Here is a 25,738-nt window from a genome sequence, read left to right as displayed (position 1 = left end):
AAAACAACCCTTGGAATTTTGTAGGCATTGAAAGCCATAAGGTGTCTTCTGCTATGTTAATGAGGTGACTTTTGGATTGGCCTAAGAACGGGCCTTGTTGCTGGAGAACCAAGCCTGTGATTAGACAGTTGAACCTTTCAGTCCTACCCTCTGACCTTGGGGAGGAGAGAGAGGGGCTGGTGGTTGGTTGAATCAACCACTAATTGTCAGTGATTTAATCAATTATGCCTATGTAGTAAAGCTTCTGTGAAAACCCATAAGGACATGGTTCAGGGAGCTTCCAGATTGGGGAACATGTGGATATGTGGGCAGAATGGCTGTCTAGAGAGGGCACAGGAGCTCCATGACTCTTCCCACATGCCTTGCCCTGTCCATCTCTTCCATCTGGCTGGTCCTGAGTTATATCCTTTAATAATAATCTGATAATCTAGTAAATAAACTGTTTTTCTGAGTTCTGTAATCTTATCTAGCAAATCAATCAAACCCAGGGAAGGAGTCATTAGAAGTTCAGATCTATAGCTGCCATGATGGCATTCTTCCGAGTGTAATTGTCCAGAATCAAAATCAGTAATAACTAATAAAACTTTCAGTTTACATGTTATTAACATTGTTTTAAAGTGCACAGTGTTTTATTCACATTATTTTAAAGTATATGCATACATGTACTCACAAGCAGAAGTAGAGCAGTCACCCAGTTGAAACTACAAAAACTAAAAAAGGTTAGGAGAGGTAAACATCATTATCTGGCAGAGGAGATTTTTCAAAGGCTTGATTGGAAAGAGCAAGGTTGTCCAAGGACACTGGGAAACAGAATGGGGCTAAAGGAATTAGCAATTAGCAAGGCCCTGGAAAATGAGTGGAGAGCCAGAAGTCTTTGGAAGACAGAAAAAGAACAGAAAGTAAGCCAGAGATTTTTGCGAAATGGTACTGTTTCTAGCTTGTTGTCATTTTTCCTTTCTGGGGGTTCTTCATTCAGTCAAGTTAGCCTTGTATTGATTCTTTTGTTTTGTGACAATTGTTTTGAGACAGTTTTTATATTATGCTAAGAAATAAATATATTAGGCTGTAAGTGAGTGCATGAAGAAGGAAGGGTTGAAGATTTTTGCTGTAAATTGTCTTTTCTTACCATCTTTTGATCAAGAAGAATTTCCACATTTGCATATTGCCCATTTCCTGTTACCTTTAGTGCTAAAAATGTTAGTGTCTAAAATTTAAGGTTTCTTAAATCATTTAGTTTCTGTTTTGAATTTGTTAATTTTTTTTTTGCAAACCCTAGTTTTATCCGTGGTATATTCATCGCCACTGCTCTTTTTGTCTGTTTTTAAAAACAAAAGTGATACAATTGGAATGAGGACCAGCAATAAAAATATCACTGTGTTATTATTGTTTGTTTAAAGCAGCTGTAATAACTATAATTAAATAACAGATAAGCAAAAGGTTTAACATACCTTATGTTAAACAGGAAATGGATTGTTTTTGTCATCAAATGTTTAAAATTTTTTTCTGAAAGTAGAGTAACAGAATGTTGCTTTTCATCTATCATTTATTTCTTTACTCACTTCTCTAGATGTTTTTATTCTAACTGTGGAATGAACAGTTACATGAGCTAGTATATACTTCATTTTGCAACTTTCAAAACTTGAAGATCATGGCACAAATTCCCAAGAGTTCAGGGACTCTTAGAGTTACTCTACATTCATGGAAAAATTAATTGAAATCCCAATCTTTTAACTGTTCTCCCTTTGTTCAGTAGATGGTTACTACTTAAAGTAAGTTAGTACTTGAAGAAAGCTTGCATGTTGTGCTCGTAAAAGAAAAACCTAGGTTGAGGAACAGAGAAGTTATTTGCAAAATATTTTAAATGGTTGTTATTTAGAATTCCCCTCCTTTTAAGTTTAACATTTAAGCACTTCGGGCTTATCTTGTGGCTTCTCAGGCAAAGGTAGTAGACAACAGGGACTCATTGGAGTACTAAGTGCTGACCTCACTCTAGCTCCAGCCCATGGACATTCTGAGAGGACGAGGAAATTTATGAGGGGAATATGTTTCCCTCAGGCTCTAGATTTTGGTGATACTATGTTCTCATCCCTCAAGAATACTTTTAGCTACAAAACTCCCAACTAAAAGTGGCTTAAGTAATTAGGAAATGTTATCTCATATTACAAGAACTTCTGAGGTGGGTTCATTCTGGTACTGATTTCAGTGGCTTGACAGTGTCAGAATTCTGGGTTGACTTCTCTATAGGCTCTTGGTTTTTCACTGGTGGTCTAAATAGCAGCTCCAAGCATCACATCATACAGACTGCATCCAGAGGAGGAGGGTCACACCCTTTCCTTATAAAAAGTTGCATCATGTGACCGTGCCTAAACCAATCACCAGCAAGGGAAATGGACTTGCCATGGCTGATTTAGACTAATCAGTGTCACTATTTCTAAACATTGCCATCTGAACCTGAACAAAATCCGTATTTTGTTAGCAAAGAAGGCCTTTAGGGAAGGGCTGTTGCCTAGGAAACCATGTCCACCACAGTATATAATTCCTGCCACCTTACCTTAATATTAACTCCTAGTTCCTGTTCTTGCCCTAGCTGAGGCATGGGATCTAAGACGAACCAGTTCCTAGAAAATAGTGCTTGTGCTGATTAAATAATGTTGAGCATTGGTTTGAGGCATCCTGATTCCCGCTGATTCCCAGACAGGCCCAGTAGCCTTTTACCTCACCTGTTGGCTTTGTAGCTCACCAGTGCCTCCATGTGGAGAGCCCACTAGCAAGGGAGGTGGGGAGAAGCCTTATTCCAGATCACTTCATCTCACTCAGGCCCTGGGCTTAACACCGCTGAAATGGAACGTTTCCTGGCAGCACTTGAACCTTCCAGGAACCTAACATTCTGAAAATGCTTTACTCCTTTCCTACAAAACCAGCCCAGTCAACCTGGGAAACCTCTCTTTGGCTGCCCCCAGAACAGGGCTGATGGAAGTTAGATTTTACCAGTGTGGTCTTGTTGGTGTTCTCCAGTTGTGTTCAGTTGCAGGTTTGCACCCTGCCCTGTCAGCTCTGCACTCAGGACCTGAAAGTGGCCTTAGGAAGAAACTGAGTTGCAGGCTCTGCACTTAAGGCTGCCTTAATTGCAAGTAGTGTGCAGGTTAACAACTGCAGCTCCTGGGTCACATATACTTAGGTCACCTGAGGCCCACAGAATTTAGAAGAAACTTTCAAATTACAAGCTAAAGCTACGCGCTGCTATTTATTTTAACTCCCTGTGCACTCTGGTTAAGAGAACCACATTCCAGGCGTACCTTTCTATGGTCTGCCTTTTCTGGGCTTCATGCACAGCAACATTTGCTCTGTGGTAATTCAGGTCACTTCCCTGTGACCTGATTGGTGTGCGTTGAAACGATTTTTTTTAGTAAATCTACTTCAAGCTTGACAGGGTCTATGTTTAATTTAAATTGCATGGTCCTAGCAAAGAACTAGTTGCTATGAATATAAATGGTGGCTTTCTGAGTTGCTTTGGCCAAAAGGAGGGTTCTGAGCCACATCAGAGCCACAGCTTCATTGCCCGTTTCCCTGGCCCAGCCAAGACCTCAACCTTCTGGCAGTACTTTAAGTAGAAGGGTAAGAGCTTGTTTTCCTGGTTGTTTTACATTTAAAGAATTGACTTGTAATCTGAATGGACTACTCTACAGTACTTGTTAAACTTGGACACACGTAGCAACTATTTTATTTCTACAAAAATATCTGTTATTAATTTTGTATTGTTGTCTGACATATTTTTATAGGAAATATGACCCATCTTGTAATTTATTTACTTTAAAGACACATGTATTTAATACTAATTTTAATTTAGTTTTAGTAATAAATTCAAGAAATAAATTCCTAGTTTTTTTCATCTTGACCTTGTAAATCACCCATGTTTATCATATGATAATCAAATTTTTTATGTTCTAACTTTATTAGTATATTGAATCTTGCATTAATTAAGAAACAACACATTGTAGCTATAATGGACATTATATACATGTATGCATACATACATGTATACATGCTGTACCATTTTCTGAAGAACTAGAACCACTATTTCATTTAAAAAATTTAACTAAAGATAATTCAGAAATAGTTATCTTCAAATCATTGCAGAGATTTTATTAATGTTTTTCTTTTTCGAAAAGAAATATTGCTTGACTATAATAATTAAATTACCTTGATCACTGGCTTTTTTAAAGTGAAAATTAATGCATAACAGTTATTAGGTTAATCTGCTAAAAATAAAATTTTAGAAGTTAATGAGACTAATTCTCCTAGGTTCTATTGTAGCTGTTTTATTGAAATACAGAAATTATTAAGTAAACATCACCCTTGTGGCTTGAGAATGAATTGCAGTTTCCATCCAGACTGTCAAACCTTGCTTCTCAAATGTCTCCCATCTCGAACAATTCAGTTCTCCACCAAGTTGTTCATGGAAAAATGTCTCAGTTGTTGAACAAAACTTAAACTTCAGTTCTTGACCCAAGAACCCTTTTATGCTGATACATCAGCATACAAAAAGCATCTCTCGGGTAACAAAGGAGAGAATACCCGAGTATGAGTCAGTTTACCACTAAACCTCACGCAGTTAACATCTCAGGAAATTGTGCTGTGAATATTTTCGTGTTTTTTTTTCTTCTGTTGCTGGCAAAATGTACGCCTAGCACACTTTTCAAACATAAAGAGGCCCTCAAGAGTGCTTATGTTGCCCTGGCCAGTTTTTCTCAGTGGTTAGGCCTGCCGACCGAAGGGTTGAGGGTTCAGTTCTGGTCAAGGGCACATATGTACCTGGGTTGCAGATTCAATTCCCAGCCACCAGTCAGGGTCATGTAGGAGGCAACCATTTGATGTGTCTCTCTCACATCGATGCCCCCCCCCCCCCTTTCACTAAAATCGTTGGAGCCTAGCAAGTGTGGCTCAGTGGTTGAGCATCGACCTATGCACCAAGAGGTTGCTGGATCAATTCTTGGTCAGGGCACATGCCTAGGTTGTGGGCTAATCCCCAGTGGGGGTGTGCAGGAGGCAGTTGATAAGTGTTCTCTCTCATCGATGGTTCTATCTCTCTCTCTCCCTTTCCCTTCCTCTCTCTAAAATCAGTAAAGAAAAGAAAAAAAAAATCTATGGAAAAATATTCTCGGGTGAGGATTAACAAATTTTTATTTTAAAAAAATAATTATTAAAAAAAGAGTGCTGATATTGCTAAGGGTGTGAAAGTGCTCATGAAACAATCATCACAGGCATTTGAAGAGGTAGAAAAATTGTAGTTGATTTGGATAAACAAGAAACAGTTAGCTGGTGATAACATTTTGGAGGTAGTGATATGTGAAAAAGCAAAGATTCTGCATGCTGAAAGACACCCTTGGAAGGAGTGCCGAAAACGATTTGTTTAAGGCTAATAGGGGTGGTTCGATACCTTTAATTAAATAAGTGTTTATTTACAGATTAAACAGTACATTAAACATGTACTGTATATAAGAAGTTAAAATGGAGTAATTTGGGGGCCTGAAATGTATTAATTCAATTTACATTATTTCTAATGGGAGAACAGGCTTCTGGAATGAATTAAGTTTGAGAACCAAGTTCCACTATAATTTGTGAAGAATTATACACAAGGAAAAATTACTCTGTGTATCTTACTTAAAACAATAAAGCAAAATTGTTGTTGTATTAGTTTACTTTGGATTGCTGACCCTTTTTTATTGTTCTTCCCTTGTATTCTAGAATGGCATCCATGAGTGGAACTTTAGCGCTTCTTCCATCAGGGGAGTGAGGTAAGTTTCCTTGGTGCATTTCATTTTCTTAGGAGACATTCTTCAAGAGTATGAATGTCTTGGATAGGATTTGTAGTCATGATTCTAAAATGCAAAGAACTTCAACAATCCTTCTGTTGATGAAACCCTCAACCTTTAGTCTCACTATTTCCACAGTAAAAAGATTTGCAACAAAATTTTCAGTTAGTTGAACTGACTCTTGTGTTTGTCACTCACTTAAAAACTGGTGACTGAGGGGTAAATGTGATCTGTTGGTCAGAGTCAAGGTGTAGATAAATGTGAGCTATGTGGGTTCTCTCTGGGTGGTTGAGCTGTTGGTTTATGTTATAGGGTGGTTTTCTGGTCTTCAGGTATACCAGGAGCTAATCTCTCCTTAGATGGATCCAAAACATCTTACACCAGATTATGTCCTGTAGCTAATACTAATGGGGTGAGATTATAGGGTATTCATTAAAAAATATATATATTATTGATTTCTTTTAGAGGGAAAGGGGGAGAGAAAGATAGAAAATGATCAGCTGCCTCTTGCATGCTCCCACTGGGGGTTGAACCCACAACCCAGGCATGTGCCCTGACTGGGAATCGAACCAGAATCTCTCAATCCATGGCACGACACTCAATCCACTGAGCCACAGTGGCTCAGCAGGAATTTATTATATAAAAACTTTCCTAAGGTCACCATTAATGAAGTATTCTGGAATTAGTGACTCACTTCACTCTGGTTCATTACTGATATCGCCATCTTAATGCCATTGGCTTAGGAAATGCCATTTCCTGGGATTTAGAAATGAGGTTGTTGTGTGTATTTTCAGAATGAAGAGCCACCAATTAAATGTTTAAATACTTGGTCTACAGAACTCATGCTAGACTAACTCCTGCAATTTTAAACCAAATTAGTTGTGATTACTACTTTTTCTCGCCACATAATAGAAATGAGAAAAGAATAGATTTCTGAAGGTCAGATATGCATGCAGTACCCTGTTGCTTTTAGCATAATAGTAATTGGTTTTGTTGGAGCATGAACTGGTAGAGCTGTGTGAGTCACTGATAATTGGAGTTTGCCTGGTAATACCACCTGTTACCTTATGAATGATCTGAAGAGAAACAATCTGAAGAGAAACAAGCACGATTATGGACTGACTCATTATATATCTTTCCAATACATGCCTTCTCAAATAAAGCTTTATAACTCTTAATATTTAATTTTTAAAACATGTCATTAGTAAGCACTCATTATTTATAGCAGCATTTTTAAGCAACTCACTTAGTATGGTAAACATAAATTTTACTTTATTGTATCTATTTTCCAAGGAATTAATTTTCTTTAATTAGGCATGGCATCACTACATACCCTTTGTTGTAATTTATGACATACATAGAATGTTTACATGAGGCTCCTGCTGGCTTATATGTTGGGAAATTTGAGTTCCAATGTGTGACTTCAAAGAGAGCTAACTTTTCTGGGCTTTCTCCTCTATAAACACATGACAGGGTATAGAAGAAAATTCGACTATGAGAACAGTTTGTCTTACATCACCTCAGAACTCTCAGTCAGTCAACGAGCATTTATTAAGCACCAGCTATGTCAAATGTTGAGTCCCATTCCATAAGAACACAAAAACTAAGACCTCAGCTCTGCTCTCTAAGAGCTCTAGGTCCCAGGGGAACAGACATTTCACAACTAATGACAGTGCAGTGTGGGATGAGCAATAATAGAACTATGTTCAAAGAAAACAGGTGCAAAAGGACGTCTTTCTATTTAAGGTAGAAGTAGGGAAGGAAATAAGGACTAAGTTTGAACTGAAATGATGAGAAGAATAAAAGTCAAAAATAATGTGCATTCTAAACTGAAGGAATGGCAGGTGCAAAGGCATAAAATAGGGATTGGCAAACTATACCTCACACACACACACACACACACACACACACACACACACCACCCCCGGCAAAATATGGTCCACTGCCTGTTTTTGTAAATAAAGTTTTATTGGAACTCAACCTATTCATTTTGTATTGTCTAAAGCTGCTCCAACAGCAAAATTGAATAATTTGGCCTGCAAAGCCTGAAATATTTACTCTTGGGCCCATTACAGAATATATTTGCCAACCCTTGGCGTAAAACAGATTGGTAATCTCAAAATTGTTTTAATTACTATAAAGAAAACCACTCACTGAGTCCAAACCAAGTGTGGCTCCACATTGCTTCATTCCTGTAAAATCTCTACAACTAACGAGGTGTATTTCCTTCCTCTACACATTGTTTTTCTTGCTTTGGAAACATTTTGTTGTTCTACAGCTCTCAGAGAACCAGAATCACCACGGTCAGTCAGCCAGTCACTACTTAGGCTTATCCTCCCAGCAAATAGGTCAGTGATGTAGAAGGCAGGACACCTTTCCCATGCTAAGGTGGAGGGACACACAGCTCCTGTGTGCGTACCACACCCCAGAGCAGTCTACAGATATGAGTAGGAAGATAATTCTCAGAAAATGAAATAATTCTAGTATTGTGGTAGGTACAGGAAATACTTCTTTTTAAAGTACTATACCTTTTCATCGTAAACAACATTGATTTTGTAAGTGGGACCAGATATAAAAATATATTTATTTTTCATGACAGCACCTGCAAGTATTGGGATTACCCTGAATAATTCTCTTTCTGTTTGTTTTAGTATTTCTAAATTTGAAGAACGATGCTGTTTTCTTTATGTGCTTCACAATTCTGACGATTTCCAAATCTATTTCTGTACTGAACTTCATTGTAAAAAGTACGTATTAGTCATGGTTTGTGTAAAAAAGATTGTTCTTACCTGATCATTATTTTTTTTGTTAATCCTCACCCGAGGATATTGTTTCCATTTGTTTTTTAGGGAGAAAGGGAGGGCGGGGAGGGGTGGGGGGAGAAACATCGATGTAAGAGAGGTACATGGATTTGTTTCCTCCCACACACATCTCTGACTGGGGCCAGGGATCGAACCTGCAACCCAGGTACATGCCCTTGACTGGAAATCAAACCCCAGACCCTTTGGTGTGCAGGCAGATGCTCCAACCACTGAGCAACGCTAGCCGAGGCATACCTGATCATTTTTTTAAATTAATGAATGAACATATAGCTCCTGCAAATAATTATGGCTGTGTAGTTATATAAATATTTCATTTGGGCTAATATTTTATAATTATGTGGTATATTTATCAGAGAATTTGGGGGGCTTACTTTAATAAATCAAGCTTTCTCTTAGTCATAATTTATTTTTTCACAGACAAAACATTGACCAAGACTTACCAGTTAAATATTATGTCTCATTTTTAAAGTGCTCACTTATTATATGACTACCAAAATTTTCATTCCTGAGTTCTTTTGAATAATCTCACCATTATCTACAGTAATGGCTCTGAATTCTGGTTCATCTTAGAAACACCAAAAGATGTAAAAAGTGCCTGGGCTCTATAGCAGACTAAATATATTAGATTTTCTGGTGGAGGGGCAGCCTGAGTTAAGAGTCAGTGATCTGATTTACACTAGTAAAAGATAACCCCAACATCTGTGGACGGTAATGGGTACATTTCTCTTGAGCCAATAATTTGATACTTCATATTCCCTTAGAATACATGACTCACTGTGAGGACCTAGTGAAACGACTGACAATTTAGAAACAGGATGAGGTAAAATCCAGCTCAGACTTAAAATTTTGCTGGGGGTAGTTCTTATTCAAATAATAATTATTTGACCCTATTATAAGTGACTGGTATGCTACTACAGTATACAGTCAGTCATATTTATCTTAGTACAAAAGTATGTTACTTGAACCCAAAATTCTTGACTAGTTTTTATTATTATAAAATGTAGAGTAAAAAGACTTGGAAATAAGGAAGAATTTTTAACACATGTATGGTGTCCTTTTCTACCTAAATTCTCAAGGCCATTGATTTGTTTCTATGCTAATTATAGCTAAGATTTAGGGCATGCTTACTCCAATACTAATATCTGTGTTAATCTTCAAATAAAACCTGTTATGTAGGTAATATTAATATCTTTGTTAGAAAGAATTTAGAAATAGAGTCTTGGAGAGTTTAAACAAAGATCCTATATACCCAGTAAGTGTAAAATCTGGGATTTGAACCAGGTACAAGTAACTCCAGAATCAAGCTTCTAAAATTATACTGTGCTCCCATCCCACTGTATGTGTTATATTCTGATTAGAAATGTTCATGCCGAAAAATTTTGCATGGGTAGCGGAGCACTTTAACCCCAGATCTTAAAGTCTGTCTATAAAGCCAGATTTTTTTTTTAGGTCTTTTATTTTCTCCTTCCCCTTGATTGAACTTGCTTTTGTCTCAAACTCATTATGATACTTAATCTGCATCAGAGCATACTGTTTTTTTCCATCAGATTGAGAATTTTATTTTTTCTTGTCGTTGAACTTTAAGAAATGTGCCACGAAGAAGAGTGAGGACTCCATCGACAGGCTCCAGATTCCCAGTGGACTGTCTGTTTGTTCATGTTATATTCCCAAAGGCCAGAACAGTTTTATATTCTAGTAGACACTAAATTATTATTTCTTAGATGGAAGAATAGATAAAAAGGGGTACCGTAAGAGAAAAACTCCCTCCCCCCCCCCTTCTTATGTGTCTCCTTTATTTCTCATACGGAACACTTCATTTCTGACATTTCTGATCACCAGATGTGTTATTGTTTTTTTCCCACAACAAACTATTCTCTGTGACGCCAGCTGGATATCCTACAATTTAACTCATTTCTAATAATATCTGTCTGGGGATAGTGTAGATCCCACAGGTCGAAGGCCTGCTCTCCTGAGACTTTCTTCCCTGACTTTAGATGCCAGTTGCAAGCCCAGGTTATCTCACCTGTGCTTTTGACCAACTTGCTGTAGATCAGAGGTTCCAACGGCCCCTCCTTGCATTTAGTTTGCTAGAGCAGATCACAGAACTCGGGGAAATACTTACGTTTACCAGTTTAATTAAAGGATATGGCCCTGCTGGTGTGGCTCAGCGGTTGAGCATCGACCTGTGCACTAAGAGGTTGCTGGTTGGGTTCCCAGTCTAGGCACAGGCTTGGATTTCAGGCTTGATCACGGTAGGGGGTGTGCAGGAGGTAGCCAGTCAATGTTGATGCTTCTGTCTCTCATCGATGTTTCTATCTATCTCGCTCCCTCTCCCTTCCTCTCTAAAAACATATAAATATAAAGAACATTTTTTAAAAAAGGATATGATACAGGTTACAGATGAATAGCTAGATGAAAAGATACATAGGGCAAGGTCCAGAAGGGTCCCAGAGTGCAGGGGCATCTCTTCCCATGGAGTTGGGATGTGTTACCTTTCTGGTGTGGATGTGTTTGCCAGTCTGGAAGCTCCTTGAACCCTGTACTACTGGAGTTTTATGGAGGCTTTATCACACAGATTTGATCATTTCTCATTTTTAGCCCCTTTTCCCCTCTGTGGAGGAGGGTGTGGGAAGGCTGAGAAGTGCGAGCTCTTAGTTATGGCTTGGTCTTTCTTGTGACCAGCCCCCATCCAAGTGCCTGCCCAGAGTTTCCTCATCAGAACAAAAGATGCTCCTGGTTCTCTTATCACTTATGTATTTTTCAAGGGTTTTAAAAGCCCTGTGCCAGATATGGGAGTCAAAGACCAAATATTAGAACAAGAGATGCTTGCAGTGTTCTTATCACTTAGAGAATTACAAAGGTTTTAGGAGTTTTTGCCAGGAACTGGGGGCAGACCAGTATCTATTTTCTATGATCTCATCAGTACAGATACAGAAGAAAGGTTCTAAGTTGTGGTGGGGAAACTTTTCTTGTCACGCCATAACTGCTCTTCCCTCGGGCTGGTGCGAGGCACAGCCTGCCTGTGCGGTCCCCAGGCCCGGTCGTAGCGCCTCCCTGCTTTCTGTCTGGAGACCGTCGGCCTGCCCTCTGAACGGACAGCAGATCTGCGTCTTGCCATAATTGTTTTTCTTGGCTCTAAAATGGTCTCCAGAACAAAGAAAACTTTGTAAGAAGAGTTCCTGAAGAATATATCTGTCACCAAAAGAGAAGTGGCTTCTATCACAAGCATATACGCCAGCTGCTTTGGTTCACATTAGTATTTCTCAGGCTGTATTTATGGGGCCCCATGTGTATGATATTGAGGGGCTCAGGCAGAAGATTTTAGTCACCGAGATCCAATGTTGTAATGATCAACACTATCCACCTCAGAATTTAGAGACACTTTTCTAGAATATAGGTATTATTTTGTGTCCCATTTAAATAGTATCACCAGCAGCAAAAACAGTAATAGCTAATATTTAATGAGTGCACTGTGCTAAGTAAGCACTTTATAAAATACCTCAATCATCTTCACAGCAGCCTATGGATAGATAAGTATATTCCCCATTTTATAATGCAGGGTTGAGCCTCAGAGATGGGGGAGCTTTAATCACACAATACTAACCATCTTTGTCTGATATCAAGTCTACTCTCCTAACATTTGTGTGACCTTGTCTAGCCTCACTGTTCTCATTCTGTGCTGTGTATGTTATTGTTACTTGAAGTCAGAAATTTCTGGAAAATCCTACCAAAGTGTGTTGTTTTTTTAAAAAATCTTTTATTTTTCACACTGATATGGATGGTTTGTTTCTTAGCTCCTATTTTTTGGCTTTCAAATCACTTTGGAACATACTTGTTTATTTAGTGTTTTATGTATTATGAGTGATCACGTACCAACTTTTATTATAGGTTTTTTGAAATGGTGAACACCATTACCGAAGAGAAGGGGAGAGGCGCAGAGGAAGGAGACTGTGAAGGTGACTCCCTGGAGGTAATGACTTGGGTTTCCATGTTCATGTCATAAAGTTTCTCCATGGCTGATTTTTAAAAGTGAACTATTTAAAGCTTTACCGAGGGAGGGAGGGTGCTGGGATGGGGGCATAGGACTTCTGTACTTTGCATTCCATCCGAATAATTTAAAATCTGTGATGTAGAATGGCTTCTTCAGTATTCCCAACAGACTGGGTAGTCTATACAGTGAATTCACACTTACAGGTTCTAAGTATTTGGCTTAGTTTGCCATAATATCACAACTCTTGATATGGCTGGCGTTTTTTTCATGGGTGTTTGTTCTATCAGCGTAATGTTAATGAAGGGATCCAGTGATGTTCTGGCTGTGAAGATGAGGAGATCCACCTTGGCCTCTCCTCTCACTGAGTACCCCTTTGCGGTCAGAGCACCTTTACCATATGAGCTATTAAATGGCCTAATTTATGATAACTCCATTATAACTGATTACATTTCTTAGATATTTTCAACCTTCTTAATTAAAATTATTTTGTCAGTATTCTAAATATTTGATCAGAATGGGTGAATTTCATTACCACAAACTGAACTCTAACTTCAGGCCATGAATGACATACCAAAAATAATTTCTTCACTTCTCATTCTTTACAGCATGGAAAGTTTACTTTGGTGATTAAGATTTCTATGCTGAATAACTTTCTAATCTATACCTCAATTTGAGATAGAATTAAAATTGTTTCAACAATTCCTGAAGCCTTTAGGTACCTTGGCCCAAACAAAATTAAAATATTGGAAAGGTCAGACGTTCTTTAATGTTTTTACCTTCATTTAGCGTGGTGTCAACATTTGGCAAACATTAGCTATTGTGGTCCTGTAAACTACAAATTTGAAGCTAATCCTTAGAATTCTTGGCATTTGAAAATGTTTTATTCAAAGCCCAAGTTAAGATTTGCTTTTCTTTCTGATTGTAAGCTTTCTTTGAAGCAGTACAATTGTGGGAGAAATTCAGCCTATTTTGGATCATGGTCAGAACCCCTCTCTGGACATACCTGGCTCTAGTGAGATCCCCGTGCTGGGGGTCAGGAGCCTCGAGTTCTGGTTCCAACTTTGCCAACAGCCATTTTTATAACTTTCGACAAAATTTATATGCCCACTGGGCTAAGATGATTTTATTCCTTAAATGAGAGTTCAACAAGAAGATCTTAAATGTCCTTTCCTAGCTCAAGTATTTTATAATTTTTAAGATTAGTACAAACTGTACAAGGTTTTTCAAATATAGCTCAATACCACTTTCAGAGGACTTTTCTATTTTTAAACAGAAAGAAACAACTTCTTTTGATTCAGAGCCATGTTTTTAACTCAAGGCTATATTTTGACATGGAAGGGTTATGAACCCGTATCATAAATGATTTAATGTATTAAGTTGACATTGAAGTAATTGAACAATTTATTACATTTAATCATTGAACAGTTCATTACAGTTCATCTTAAAGTTCTCACACTCCCCACTTGTGGTCCCTGTTTTGTTCTCCCAGCCTTCCATGGCTTCACTAAGAGCAGGGACTCTACCAGCAACCCACGCAGACATCTCGGAGAAACAGCTGCTCCAGCCTCTCTTACCCTCACCCCGAGTCTTTCCGCCGGCGCCTTCATTTCATTCTCTCCGTCATGCCCCCGTCTCAGGTCTCTCTTCTCTGTCAGTATACTGTCTCTGTCATCAGACAGATCTCTCGTGTGGATTTAATGTTGTGACCCCCTAATTATAACATTTTGATGCTACTCTTTGTAGAAGAAAGTTTCCACACCATGCAATGTTATTTACAGTCTGGCTGTGACTTACCTTTCCTTTGCACCCTGCGATCAGCAGTGCCAAACTCCTGTCTGTTTTGCAGACAGCCAGGCTATTCCTGCCTTCAGGCTTGACATGCAGACACCCAACTCCACATGCTTCTTGTGCTCTGCCCCACTTGATTGACTGCATCTTAATATTTTGAGATCCAACTCGTGTAATTTTTTTCTCTTTGAATCATTTTTCAACAACCTCTTCTCACCTTGCTGTGCTCTCATAACATTTTTGCTCACTTGTCTGCCCTAGCTCTTACTGCACTGTAATTCAGTAGCTTGCATCGAATTGTTAACATCCCAAGGCTGGACTGTGCTCTATCTCTTTTTTTTTTAATCTTCACCTAAGAATATGTTTTTTAGAGAGAGGAGAAAAGAGAGAGGGGGGAGAAAGAGAGAGAGAAGCATCGACATGAGAAAGAAACATCCATCAGTTGCCCTCCCATATGCACCCTGACAGGAGATTGAACCCACAACCTAGGTATGTGCCCTGATGGGGAATCATTGTTCTTTGGTGCACAGAACAATGCTCCAGCCAACTGAACCACTCAGCCAGGACTCTATCCCTTTTAATCACATACTCTCACATGTCACCGAGCATCCAAACAGAAGTAATCAGAAGGCTTGGAAGAGTTTGAAGCTGGGGATGGTGGTGACAAAACCAGAATTGCTTAAACACTATCTCAAACTGAGGGGAGGAGGGTATGGATTGGAGGGGGCAGCGTAAATGCTGGTAAGCTGGCTTGAAGGTTGTTGAATCATTGTTAATGAATACCATAATCAAACTGAATACCATAATCAGGCAATTATCTACCCATTCTCTTTTCGTATTCCATGAAAAAAAAATTACTGAGATGCTTTTGATGCTCAATACAAAATACGTGTGTCTCTCTCCACTCCTCTCCCAAACACATACATATATTCTTCCTCCGTCTATCCCTCCTTCTCTCTTTCTGCCCTCTTTCCTTCCCTCCCTTTTCCCCTAATACCCTTCTTTTTCTTACATGCATTTTTACTTCACTGTTTTTTGTTTTATTTTGTTTTGTTTTGTTTTTTTGGTACGTGCCCCTAGTGGGAACCGAACCCAGGACTCTCTGGTCCGCAGGCTGACGCTCCAAACACTGAGCCAAACTGGCCAGGGCTACCTCACTGTTTTATCAGAAATGATTGACCCAAGCCTAAGACCATCATAGCAGCTGGCCCTGTGCACCTGTTTATACGTATTGCCACTGTGCATAAAGAGAAAGGTGATCCCTTTTGGGATGGATGGGAACAATCAAAAGGAAGACTTTCCTTTGATTCAAACAGCTGCAGGATGATGAAATACCTTACCATTTCCTTTTGTGATGATTTGCCTCACAAACAGTGAGTTATGATTTAGAATTCATTTAAGTCAAGTTGGAGTCATCAGATAACACATTGGTGTGTTTTTCTTCAGCATCCTATTTCTGTTTTTGTTCAGATACAAAGCTAAATATGTCTGATAAAATGTCAGATAGTTGTATAATATGAGAGTCAATTTGTTATTCATTCATTCTGTTGAGAGAAAAAAGTTTTTTCTCTGCCAACTTAGGTTCAGTGATAGGGCCTGCAAATTAACTGACAAAAAAAATTAATGGAAGAGAAGACAAAGTTTATTCATGTATATGGGAACATACAAAGAAGTGGCTCCTGAATAGCTCGAGTTTAGAATTTATTTATCTTGCCAAGAAAAATCCTTACTAGGACTTCAAGGGAAAGCATGCAGTGGGGACGAACGAGGAACAAGTGGAAGGTGCAGGAAGTTTTGTAAAGGTTTTGTCTATGTAATTTCTCATCCAGGTATGAGTGGTGAACGCTCACAGAGAGAGTTACGGCAGCTGTATTTCAAGAGGCTTTGCTTAAGTCAGCACAAGAAGTTTAATTAAGGGTTTTTCTGCAGTTGCTACTTTTGTAGATGTTTTCATTCAGCTTAAAATTGCCCTGGCCAGTTTGACTTAGCAGCAGTTAGAGTGTCGGCCTGCGGACCAAAGAGTCTCAGGTTCGATTCCGATCATGAGCACATACCTGGGTTGTGGTTCGTCCCATCCCTGGTCGGGGTCGTGTGCGAAGCAACCAGTGATGTGTCCCTCTCATGTCGATGTTTCTCTCTCTCTCTCTCTCTTTCCCCCTCCCACTCTGCCTGAACAAAAAATGGAAAAATGTCCTCGGGTGAGGATATAAAAAAAAAAACAACATAGAGAAAAACCTCTGCCCTCAGTGAGCTTACATTCTAGTGAAAGAGGAACAATAAACAACATCAATAGGTAAAATTTGTAGCATGTTTGATAATGATCAGGGTTAAGGAGAAAAAGCAAGGAAGGAATTAGGCAGACACTATAATGGGGTGTACAATTTTAAATAGTGAAGCCAGGGAAGGCTTGTTGACAAGGTGATATTTGAGTAAAGATCTGAGGAAGGAGATATCAATCAAACCTGATATTTGTAGCTGCAGCATTTTTAGCATTCTATTGATATTATTAATAGTTATTTATGTTTTCACATTTATATATTAAGAAGGCGGTACTGAAAATTAACAAAGCTACTATTATTTGGGTCTTTGAGGTGACCACTCAGTTAATGTAATTAAGTACAGAGGGAGGTGCATGGCTTTTTAAAAGACTTTACTGTCAGTCCCTTGACATGTGCAAGGACTGGGTGAATCACCACTCTGTCATTTGGCTTCTATGCTGATTTTCTTTGCAGCATCAGCTTAGATTGTTCGGGCAGGCCACAATAGAGGGATGAGTCTAGAAGTATTCAAAAGGCAGTTGTTACCCTTAGCAACAACCCGATTTGCTAGCCTATTGCCATAGAAATAGAATGCAAAATATATAAGCAGTGTAATTCTACCTTTTATTTTTTTAAACACTCCTTTCCCCGCTCCTCTTTTTCTCCATTTTTGTCATTTAACCTACCCTGTCTTCCCTTTGCTCTTGGCCCAGCTCTGTTTTACTTTTTCTGGCCACCACATAGGTAATTCTCTGTCCCTTATGGGTTAGGGCAGTCTCCTCAAACCTACCTTTTCAAAATTATATCTCTGTCTTGTAAGAATAGAAAGAAGAGATAGCCCAGCTGGTGTGTCTCAGTAGACTGGATGTCATCCTGATTCCCAGTCAGGGCACGTACAGGCTCAATCCCCAGTAGGGGGCATGCAGGAGGTAGCCAATCATTGTTTCCATCTCTCTCTCCCTTCCTCTCTCTATAAGAAGTATCAATAAAAACATATTTAACAAAAAAAAAAAAAAAAAAAGAAAGAGATAAAAAAATAAACCAAGCAGCAATTACCCATTGGAATGATTTTCAGTCACATTTGTCTTATGAAAAGTCCTTTTGATTTTTACTATGACCAGGAGTCTATACCTAATAAGTAATCTTTTAAAAAGAAGAACAGCAACAACAAGAATAGTCTTTTGATTCTTTTTTTTTTTCTTTATTGATGATAGAGAGGAAGGGAGAGGTAGAGAGAGAGAGAAACATCGATGAGAGAGAACATCAATTGGCCGCTTCCGGCATGCCCCCCATTGGGAATTGGGCCCACAACCTGGGCATGTGCCCTGACCGGTAATCGTACTGGTGACCTCTTGGTGCATGGGTCGACACTCAACCACTGAGCCACATCAACCGGGCTGATTCTTTACATTTTTCCATTTCTGGAGGAAACTGAAACTTTAACAGCTTCATCTAGGCTTATGTATTCTTCACTATGCTATGTAAATATTCCTGTGGCAAAACTTCTTTCAACCAGAAATAAATGTTTGGTTTGGGCACCTGATTGGAAAAGAGTTCTTAACAATTTTTCTATAGCCTGATTAATTAAGTAAGCAAATAATTACATTGCTAAGACTAGGGTTAGAGCAATTATTTAGATGTTTTTATTTAGTCCACTCTGAGAACCATCTGAGACAGACAAGCTTTCGTTTGTTTCCCAGTACAGTGGGCTGACTTTTTTCTAATCTACCCTTTCACCAAGTTAAAGTTTTTAAGGACCCTGGTTTTGTATATCCTAGCTCTTTACCTAGTGTAGGCGCAAGACCTCATTTCCTGTCCCCTCGTGGGCATTAAGATTAATGTTCCAGATAAGGCGTTGAGAAACAGTCCAGAGGCCAAATTCAATCTGCTACTTTTTGGTAAATAAAGGTTTACTGGAGCACAGGCATGTCCATTTGTTTATATATGACTGGGCTGTTTTCACGCTACAGTGGCAGAGTTGAACAGTTGCCACAGAGATTATATAGCCCCCAAATCTGAAAATATTCAGTATCTGGCCCTTTACAGAAATGTTTGCCGACCCTACCCTAGATTAATGAGACTGAGAGCCCCACCCCATTTCCATACCATGGGCTGCAGGGACATCAGTTCTTGTGAGAACCAGTTGATTGTTCCTTTCCGTCTTTATAGCTCCTAGCAGCTTTCTTTACTTTTTTGCAAGCCTGGCTAGACATTTAAAAAGTAGATATATTTTATTTTATCTAGGTATTTTTAGCAGGAAGGTTTTTAGGTACTTAGTCCACCATATTGCCAAAACCCAGAACCCCCATCTGCTGTCTTTGGACAGTAATATATTATTCATTCTATATTTCTTTGGCTCAACAATATAATATAATCATTTAACATTTTCTTTGTTTTCTAATGCAATTCTTTAAGGACATGAAAGCTTTCATCCACATACCTCTGTTACTATGGATATTTTATATGTAATGCTCTCGTCATTCTTTTTAACCATTATGTAATTCCCACAATCACTTTTTTGACCAAGTCATTGATTATTTTAAAGTGCAGTAGTCAGTTTTCAAATATATTTGTTGGCTATGTTATTTTTAATATCCTATGGTCAAACAATGGTCTTTTATATCAGTTATTTGGAACTTGTTGATATTTTCCTTGTGGCTAAATATGTGAACAAACTATATATTTTTCATATATGCATGAAAGGAATTTATATCTGGGTGCAGAGCTCTCTGTATATGTCAGATTTGTTAATTGTGCCATTAGGGTCTCTTTTAAATTTTTTATCTAGGTATATCTTTCTAAAAGAGTGCTATGAAGACCTATTGCAGTTTACATTTGACTGTTTTTGTAATTGTATCTGCTTTGTTTTATATATTTTAAGGCTATGATGTGCCTGAGTATAAAAATCCATGATCATTGTCTTCTTTGGGGTTATTTTTCAGAATTAATGTTAAATTTGCTGGTTTATAAATGTTAGAAATTTTTTTTAATGGAGTTGAATCTAGCTGTTGGCTGCCAGTTTTATACTACAGCAAAATGTAGACAATACAGGGAACTTGTTCTTTTTATATCTCCTGCTAGTTTTACACTGGATTTCTGCAGAGACATGACTTGATCATTCGATGGCCCTACATCCTGTACTTCCAGTCTGAACAGAGCATATGCCTTTCTGGATATGCCCCCAGGTCTGAGGCGGTCTACCAGATGCTCTCTAAATGACCCTTTCATTTTGATCCAGTTTTTCATATTTGACTGACATGGTTTGGAGTATAGATCTGTAGCTATTTCCTTTTTACGTCAAAGATGAAATTTTCTATTTTTTCATTTTTAAAATGTTTTTTAGTCTTAGGGAATTGGTGTGATATAAAAATAACCCTTACTTTATTTTTATCAACTAGTAAGACCTCAAATTTTTCTTCTGACCCAAAGCCTTTCGGTGTTTTATTCTCCTGGTAGAATGTGAAGTACTTTAACAGCACCAGAAGCTGAAAAACAAAAGATTAATTAGATGCGATAGGTATTGATGTTAATCATACTCATCTCTAGAATCAATAAAAAACAGAATTTAGTGGGTAAAAGAATCCAAGTGGGCTTTTGAAAAAACACTCTTAGGTATTTCAATACATAGTCCCCACTGCATTAGTAACAGTTGTGAAAACATAAGCACACTATCTGGTTTATATTGAGCATGTTTATTTTTTGGTTCTTAAAGCTGCTTTTTTAGAATTTTATCTTACTGTTTTTCTTGTTAAAGCCATCTGCTAAAATAAAGAAAAATGCTCTTGGAAAAAAGTTGATGTTCAAAATCTAGAATGCAACTAATGTTTCAATCTTCTCCCCCCATTTTTCCTTTTGTAGTATGACTATGAATATGATGAAAATGGTGACAGAGTCATTTTAGGAAAAGGCACTTATGGAATAGTCTATGCTGGTCGAGACCTGAGCAACCAAGTCAGAATTGCTATTAAGGAAATCCCAGAGAGAGATAGCAGGTATAGTAATTGTGGTTAACAGAGAGCTATTTGGGTTTTTTTGTAGCCTTTTAGAAAATATTTTGGTAATATTCTAAATAATGAAGCTTTGCCTGAAAACTCCATTGTTTTAATTAGCTCCTTGTGAGGTTAAGCTGCTGCATCATTCAGTGATTCAATTACAAGACTCTGCTGGGAAAGGACAGCATCTCTGAGCGAACAGAGATGGACTCTTAAAGAGTAGAAAACAGAATGGCCCTGGTGTTGGGCCCGGGTTATGTTTAGTGTTTGGTTTTTTGTATGGGTACATGAGAATCAGCACTGTCTGAAACAGTTCCAACCAGAGGTTCCAGTTTCCAGTCCAGCATGTAAGGAAGGAGGTTGGATCCATCCTAACAACAAATAGAAAGCTAAACACACTGAGAAATAAACAGCTCTTTTCAAGGGTTATTTGTCAGTATTAATGTTGAATTTGCTAGCTTATAAATATTAGATATCAGTTTTTTTAATGGCTAACTCAAAATGGCCCTTCTGTGAGTTGAATCCATCATAGAAGTAAAGTCACAGGACAAGCCACTGCCCTCCAAATTGGAGGGACAGTCATAGGGGAGTCCCACACTTTCATGAGTTTTGCTTCCAGGAGTTCCACCAGGACCTCACAAAGAATAGAGGAGAAAAATCCCCTCACACTTCTGAAAGGTCGGGGGTGGCATTTGAAATACGCCTGAGTATTCTGTTCTTAACAAGGCCTACCTTCAGGAGAAACTGTTTACCAGGGCCTAACCTATTGGGGTTGGTCATCAGAGCCTAACCAATCTAGGAGAAGAGAAATAACCAACTCCAGCCTTTTCTAGCCATCCTGTCCCACCAAAGGGGTCTGGGGGGGTGGACTTAGACGGACTGATGCAGTTCACAGCCCAGTGGAACAGGTTCACTAAAAGACTGTAGAATGCTTCCCCTCTGAGAGTTCCTTTACCTGTTACACCACGTCTGGCTTTCAGCAAACCGTGTAAAACATACTAAAAGGCAAAAGGCACAGTTTGAATAGACAGAGCAAGGATCAGAACCATCTCAGATATGGCCAGGATGTTGGAATAATCAGATCAGAAATTTAAACCAGTTATGATGAAAGGCTAAGGGCTCCACTGGATAAAGTAAGCAACACATAAGAACAGGTGTCAGTGTCGGCAGAGAGGTGGAAATCCTAAGAACCAAATAGACATGCTAGTGTTCAAAACCTGTAACAGAAAGGAAGAATGCCTTTGATGGGCTGGGCATCCGGCTCAGTCTTCAAGGCTGTCAGTAGAACCTTCCAAAACTAAAAAACAAGGAGAACAGACTGAATAAAAGGTAACAGAATGTCCAAGAACTGTGGGACAACTACAAGAGGTGTAACATAACGCCTAGTGGGAATACCACGAGGAAAAAAGAGAAAAAATAACGGGAAATATTTGAATAAATGGTAGGAACCACACATAGTGGGGACTTTTGGGAAACAAGGAAGTTGGTCAGGGGAGAAACAGCTCTTGGCAACAAAATTTTCTGTTGCTCCCAGCTCTAATGTTCTTTCCTGTATTTGCTTCTCTAACCAATAATTCTCTCTTCTCCAGCTCTCATGATTTCTGCTGCCTCATGGCTCTTGTGTCCTCTCCCTGTAAGATAGTACTCCTACAATCATCTAAATACATTTCCTGTGTGTTGTACATTCACACTCTGAAAGAGAGAGGATTGGGTTGAGTCCATTGTTACTATGGTCCTTATTTGGCCAGACTTTAATGCCGGGCTATATCATGGGCTTATTTAGGTTCCCCTCAAGTACACTTTTCTGTCTCCGTGGTGGTGGGGTCACATGTCTAGTTTTCTTCAGAAAGGACATTATCCTGAGCTTCCTGGGTTCTCTGTCTTCCCAGCCTCTTCACTTGTAAGTCTAACAGGAGCCTCGAGGTTAACATGGCTGCCACATGTATGGTTTCATGTTTCCTATGCTATTGTTGCAGAATTTCTTCTTTGTTAATTCATGAGACATACTTACAAATTTTTATGAAACAGTGATAGAACTTACTCATTAAATATCTAAAGTAATATATATATCAATTTGTCACATTAAAATTTATGTTAAATATTCCTGTAGGTTCTTCAGTAATATGTACATGAATAGATTTTGAAACAATATACAATTTAAAGGGGTTGTCATTATCAAAATGCTGCAACAAACTCACTAATCTTTAGCAACATCCCCTCCTCTTCCACCACCAAATGAATATAAGTAGGTACTTGGAAGAAAGCCTCTTTTAAAATCATCTTTGTAACTTAAGTTTATTCAACTGCCACTATGCACACACAAAGTACACCACCAGCAACAAAGGTCGTGTTTTGTAACAGTGCATTTGGCATAATGTGGGTTGTTTGAAAATGTGCATGACAGGCCCTTCTCTTTAACAGCTGGCACAGGGCATCTTCTTGTTACCTATAAAAGAAGATTGGGAGGGATGGGAAGAGATAAACCGAAGAACTTGCATGCATATATATACAACCAATGGACACAGACATTAGATTGGGGCAGGGGGGAGGGGGTGAAAGCGGAAAGAGGGGGTCCAGAGGGGAAAAAGGGAGGACATCTATAATACGTTCAACAATTAAAGAAAGAAAGGAAGAAAGAAAGAAAGAAAGAAAGAAAGAAAGAAAGAAAGAAAGAAAGAAAGAAAGAAAGGTTACAATGAAGTCTATCATATTATTATGAGATATAGCATACAAGGAGGGTGTTTCCATCTGTGTGCCCTGGAGAGGTTTGATGTTGCATTTGAAAAGATAGCAGTTAGGTTAATTACTAAAGTAGTAGGATGGGTGTGAATAATGCATGATCCAACTTACACGAAATATTGCCATCTGTAATGAAGGATCATAACAAAAATGTCTTCTTTTCCTTCATACTCTAAAAGCACTTAATTAGAGAAGCAGAGTGGAGTGAGAGAGGTAGAGTAAGTATACTGTCATAATCCCAACTCAGGCTGGCTTCCTCCTCTAACAGTCCACACACCCTGAGCTATTTATTTAGATCAGTTATTCTCTACCCAGCTGTATATTAGAGCTAATTGGGGAACTTTAAAAAATACCGATACTCAGGCCTTACCCCCAAAATTCTGGCATGGGCCTATGATTTTTTTTTAAGGCCTTCGAAGAGATGCAAATGTCATTCCAACGTGTGAACCATTGGTTTGGATAATTGTGGGAATTTGACTCAAAGTATGTGCTCTGGAGACAAAAAGATTAATAACTACTTTTCAAAGCAGAATATATGTAAGCATCTCTGATTATGTATACCATTTCTTCTTTCCATTGTTATAGCTAATTGAGAAGAAATATGATATTCTTATAATTCCCATAGACAAGCATAGTTTATTGACCTGAGCAAATTATAATTTCATGCTCATGCAGTGCTTGGCACTTACACTTTCACTTACACATAATGAGAATTGCTGAATGTTACTAGCCATTTCCATATTGGAGAAGAGTTCCCATTCTTAGCTAGTATGAATCTGATTATTATTGTAACTTTTGAGCTGTTCTCTGGCTACCTAATGTGGGGGTGAGAGGGTGGCATATGTTTGCTTCTTCAGGATCTTACATTTAAACAGTCATGATTGATTTTCAGTAGAGGGTCAGGAGGTGGCAACCCTTTGGTTGGTTCATCACAAACTGAGTTAGTCACTTGATTAAGGTTCTTTAGTCATCTTGATAAATCTGCACAATAAGGCCCGATATTTGCTACTAATTTATCTCATGCATATCAAGAGCTCTTATCAACTAGTGTTTTTATTAAAGTATTTTAAACCCTGTGGAAAAAAATATCTTGCAAATGTCTTCATAGTTGAGAATCATTACTTAACTATCTTATTGGTAACATTCTTTAGTAGTATTTCTCATGTTATCTCATTCAAGCAGTTATCAGGTTAAAAGGTTCAGGTTAATAGCTGCCTTCATAGTTCCTAAAGCTATTCTAAAGGAAGATAAAATGAGTAAAAGTCAATTTTTTGTTGGCAGTTTTCTGAGTAGCAGTTCACAGTTTATAAAAGTTTGTTTAAATTAAACAGATTTGGAGTCTTATAATCTGATATTGCTTTAGTTTATAGCTTATTCTGAAAAGCTTCATGAAAATAATATTATTCAATACTAACCAATTTTAATATTTGGTATCGACATTTTAAAAGTTTATTCTGCTTATATGGATTTGCCATTGTAAGATCTGAGCATTTCTTGCATGAAGACTGAAGCAAGGCATTGGATTTGTACTTAATATGTCTTAGTAGTTGGTGTCTTTCACACCTGTCACCTTCATTGTACAACAACAACAACAAAATTAGGGAATAATTTTGATACTGTTTCATTGCTGACATCCTGCCATAGTTAGTTATATAATAATTATATTAGAGCTACAATCGATTCAAGATTGTTAAGAGGCTGCAAGTTTTATAGTACTTCATATAGTCGTAGACATCAAAAGTTGTAATCTGTTCCAGAAATATGAAATGCTTTCATTTTATAATTTTATAAAACAACATATATCAAGTACATGATTTTGAAGTCTGGTTTAAAGCTGATCTTTCACTGTAGAGTCTTGGTTAGGATTGAATTTTTGTTTTAAGCCAGTTATAATAGAATTGGCAGACACAATTATGTGAAGATTTCAAGGCAAGGGGCTCAAGGACACTTGGAATATAAATGATTTTATGTTTTTTGCTGAAGAGTTAATGGGCCTTTCAGTAAGTTCTGGAATGAACATTAAAGTTATTTATAATTTTTATCTCCCCAGGCTAGAGTCTCATGGAATAGTAAAGTTGTGTCATGAGACCAGTATAATTATGACCAATGAGGCCATAATATGTTACATTATGAGACAGTGAGCTATGTAGATGATTTCAATTATACAGGGTTCAAATCTTAATTCTGTCACTTACTGTTTTTGAGATCTTGGGCAGGTTAGTTATCCTCTTTGTGAATCAGTTTCCTTATCTGCAAAATGGTCATCTTAATAGCCTTCTCATGGAGTGGTTGTGAGAAATGAGTTAATATATACAAAGGCTTAGAAAAGTGCCTG

General features: G+C 38.2%; 1 protein-coding gene across 3 annotated transcripts in view; it reads left to right on the top strand.

Moving 5' to 3' along the window:
• The window catches only part of MAP3K5 (mitogen-activated protein kinase kinase kinase 5), a 203,011-nt gene that overhangs the window by 137,122 nt on the left and 40,151 nt on the right, over window positions 1-25,738 (top strand). For 2 of the 3 annotated variants that reach the window (XM_036247956.1, XM_036247957.1), the window contains exons 12-15: window positions 5,746-5,795; window positions 8,465-8,560; window positions 12,524-12,605; window positions 20,531-20,664. In XM_036247956.1, the coding sequence (XP_036103849.1) occupies window positions 5,746-5,795; window positions 8,465-8,560; window positions 12,524-12,605; window positions 20,531-20,664 (362 nt within the window). The remainder of the gene's footprint in view (window positions 1-5,745; window positions 5,796-8,464; window positions 8,561-12,523; window positions 12,606-20,530; window positions 20,665-25,738) is intronic. The other variant, XM_036247958.1, reaches the window with a different exon arrangement.

This window comes from Molossus molossus, unplaced genomic scaffold (genome assembly GCF_014108415.1).
Source record: "Molossus molossus isolate mMolMol1 unplaced genomic scaffold, mMolMol1.p scaffold_m16_p_8, whole genome shotgun sequence".
NCBI lineage: Eukaryota > Metazoa > Chordata > Mammalia > Chiroptera > Molossidae > Molossus > Molossus molossus.
This window is presented reverse-complemented; position numbering and strand designations above follow the sequence as displayed.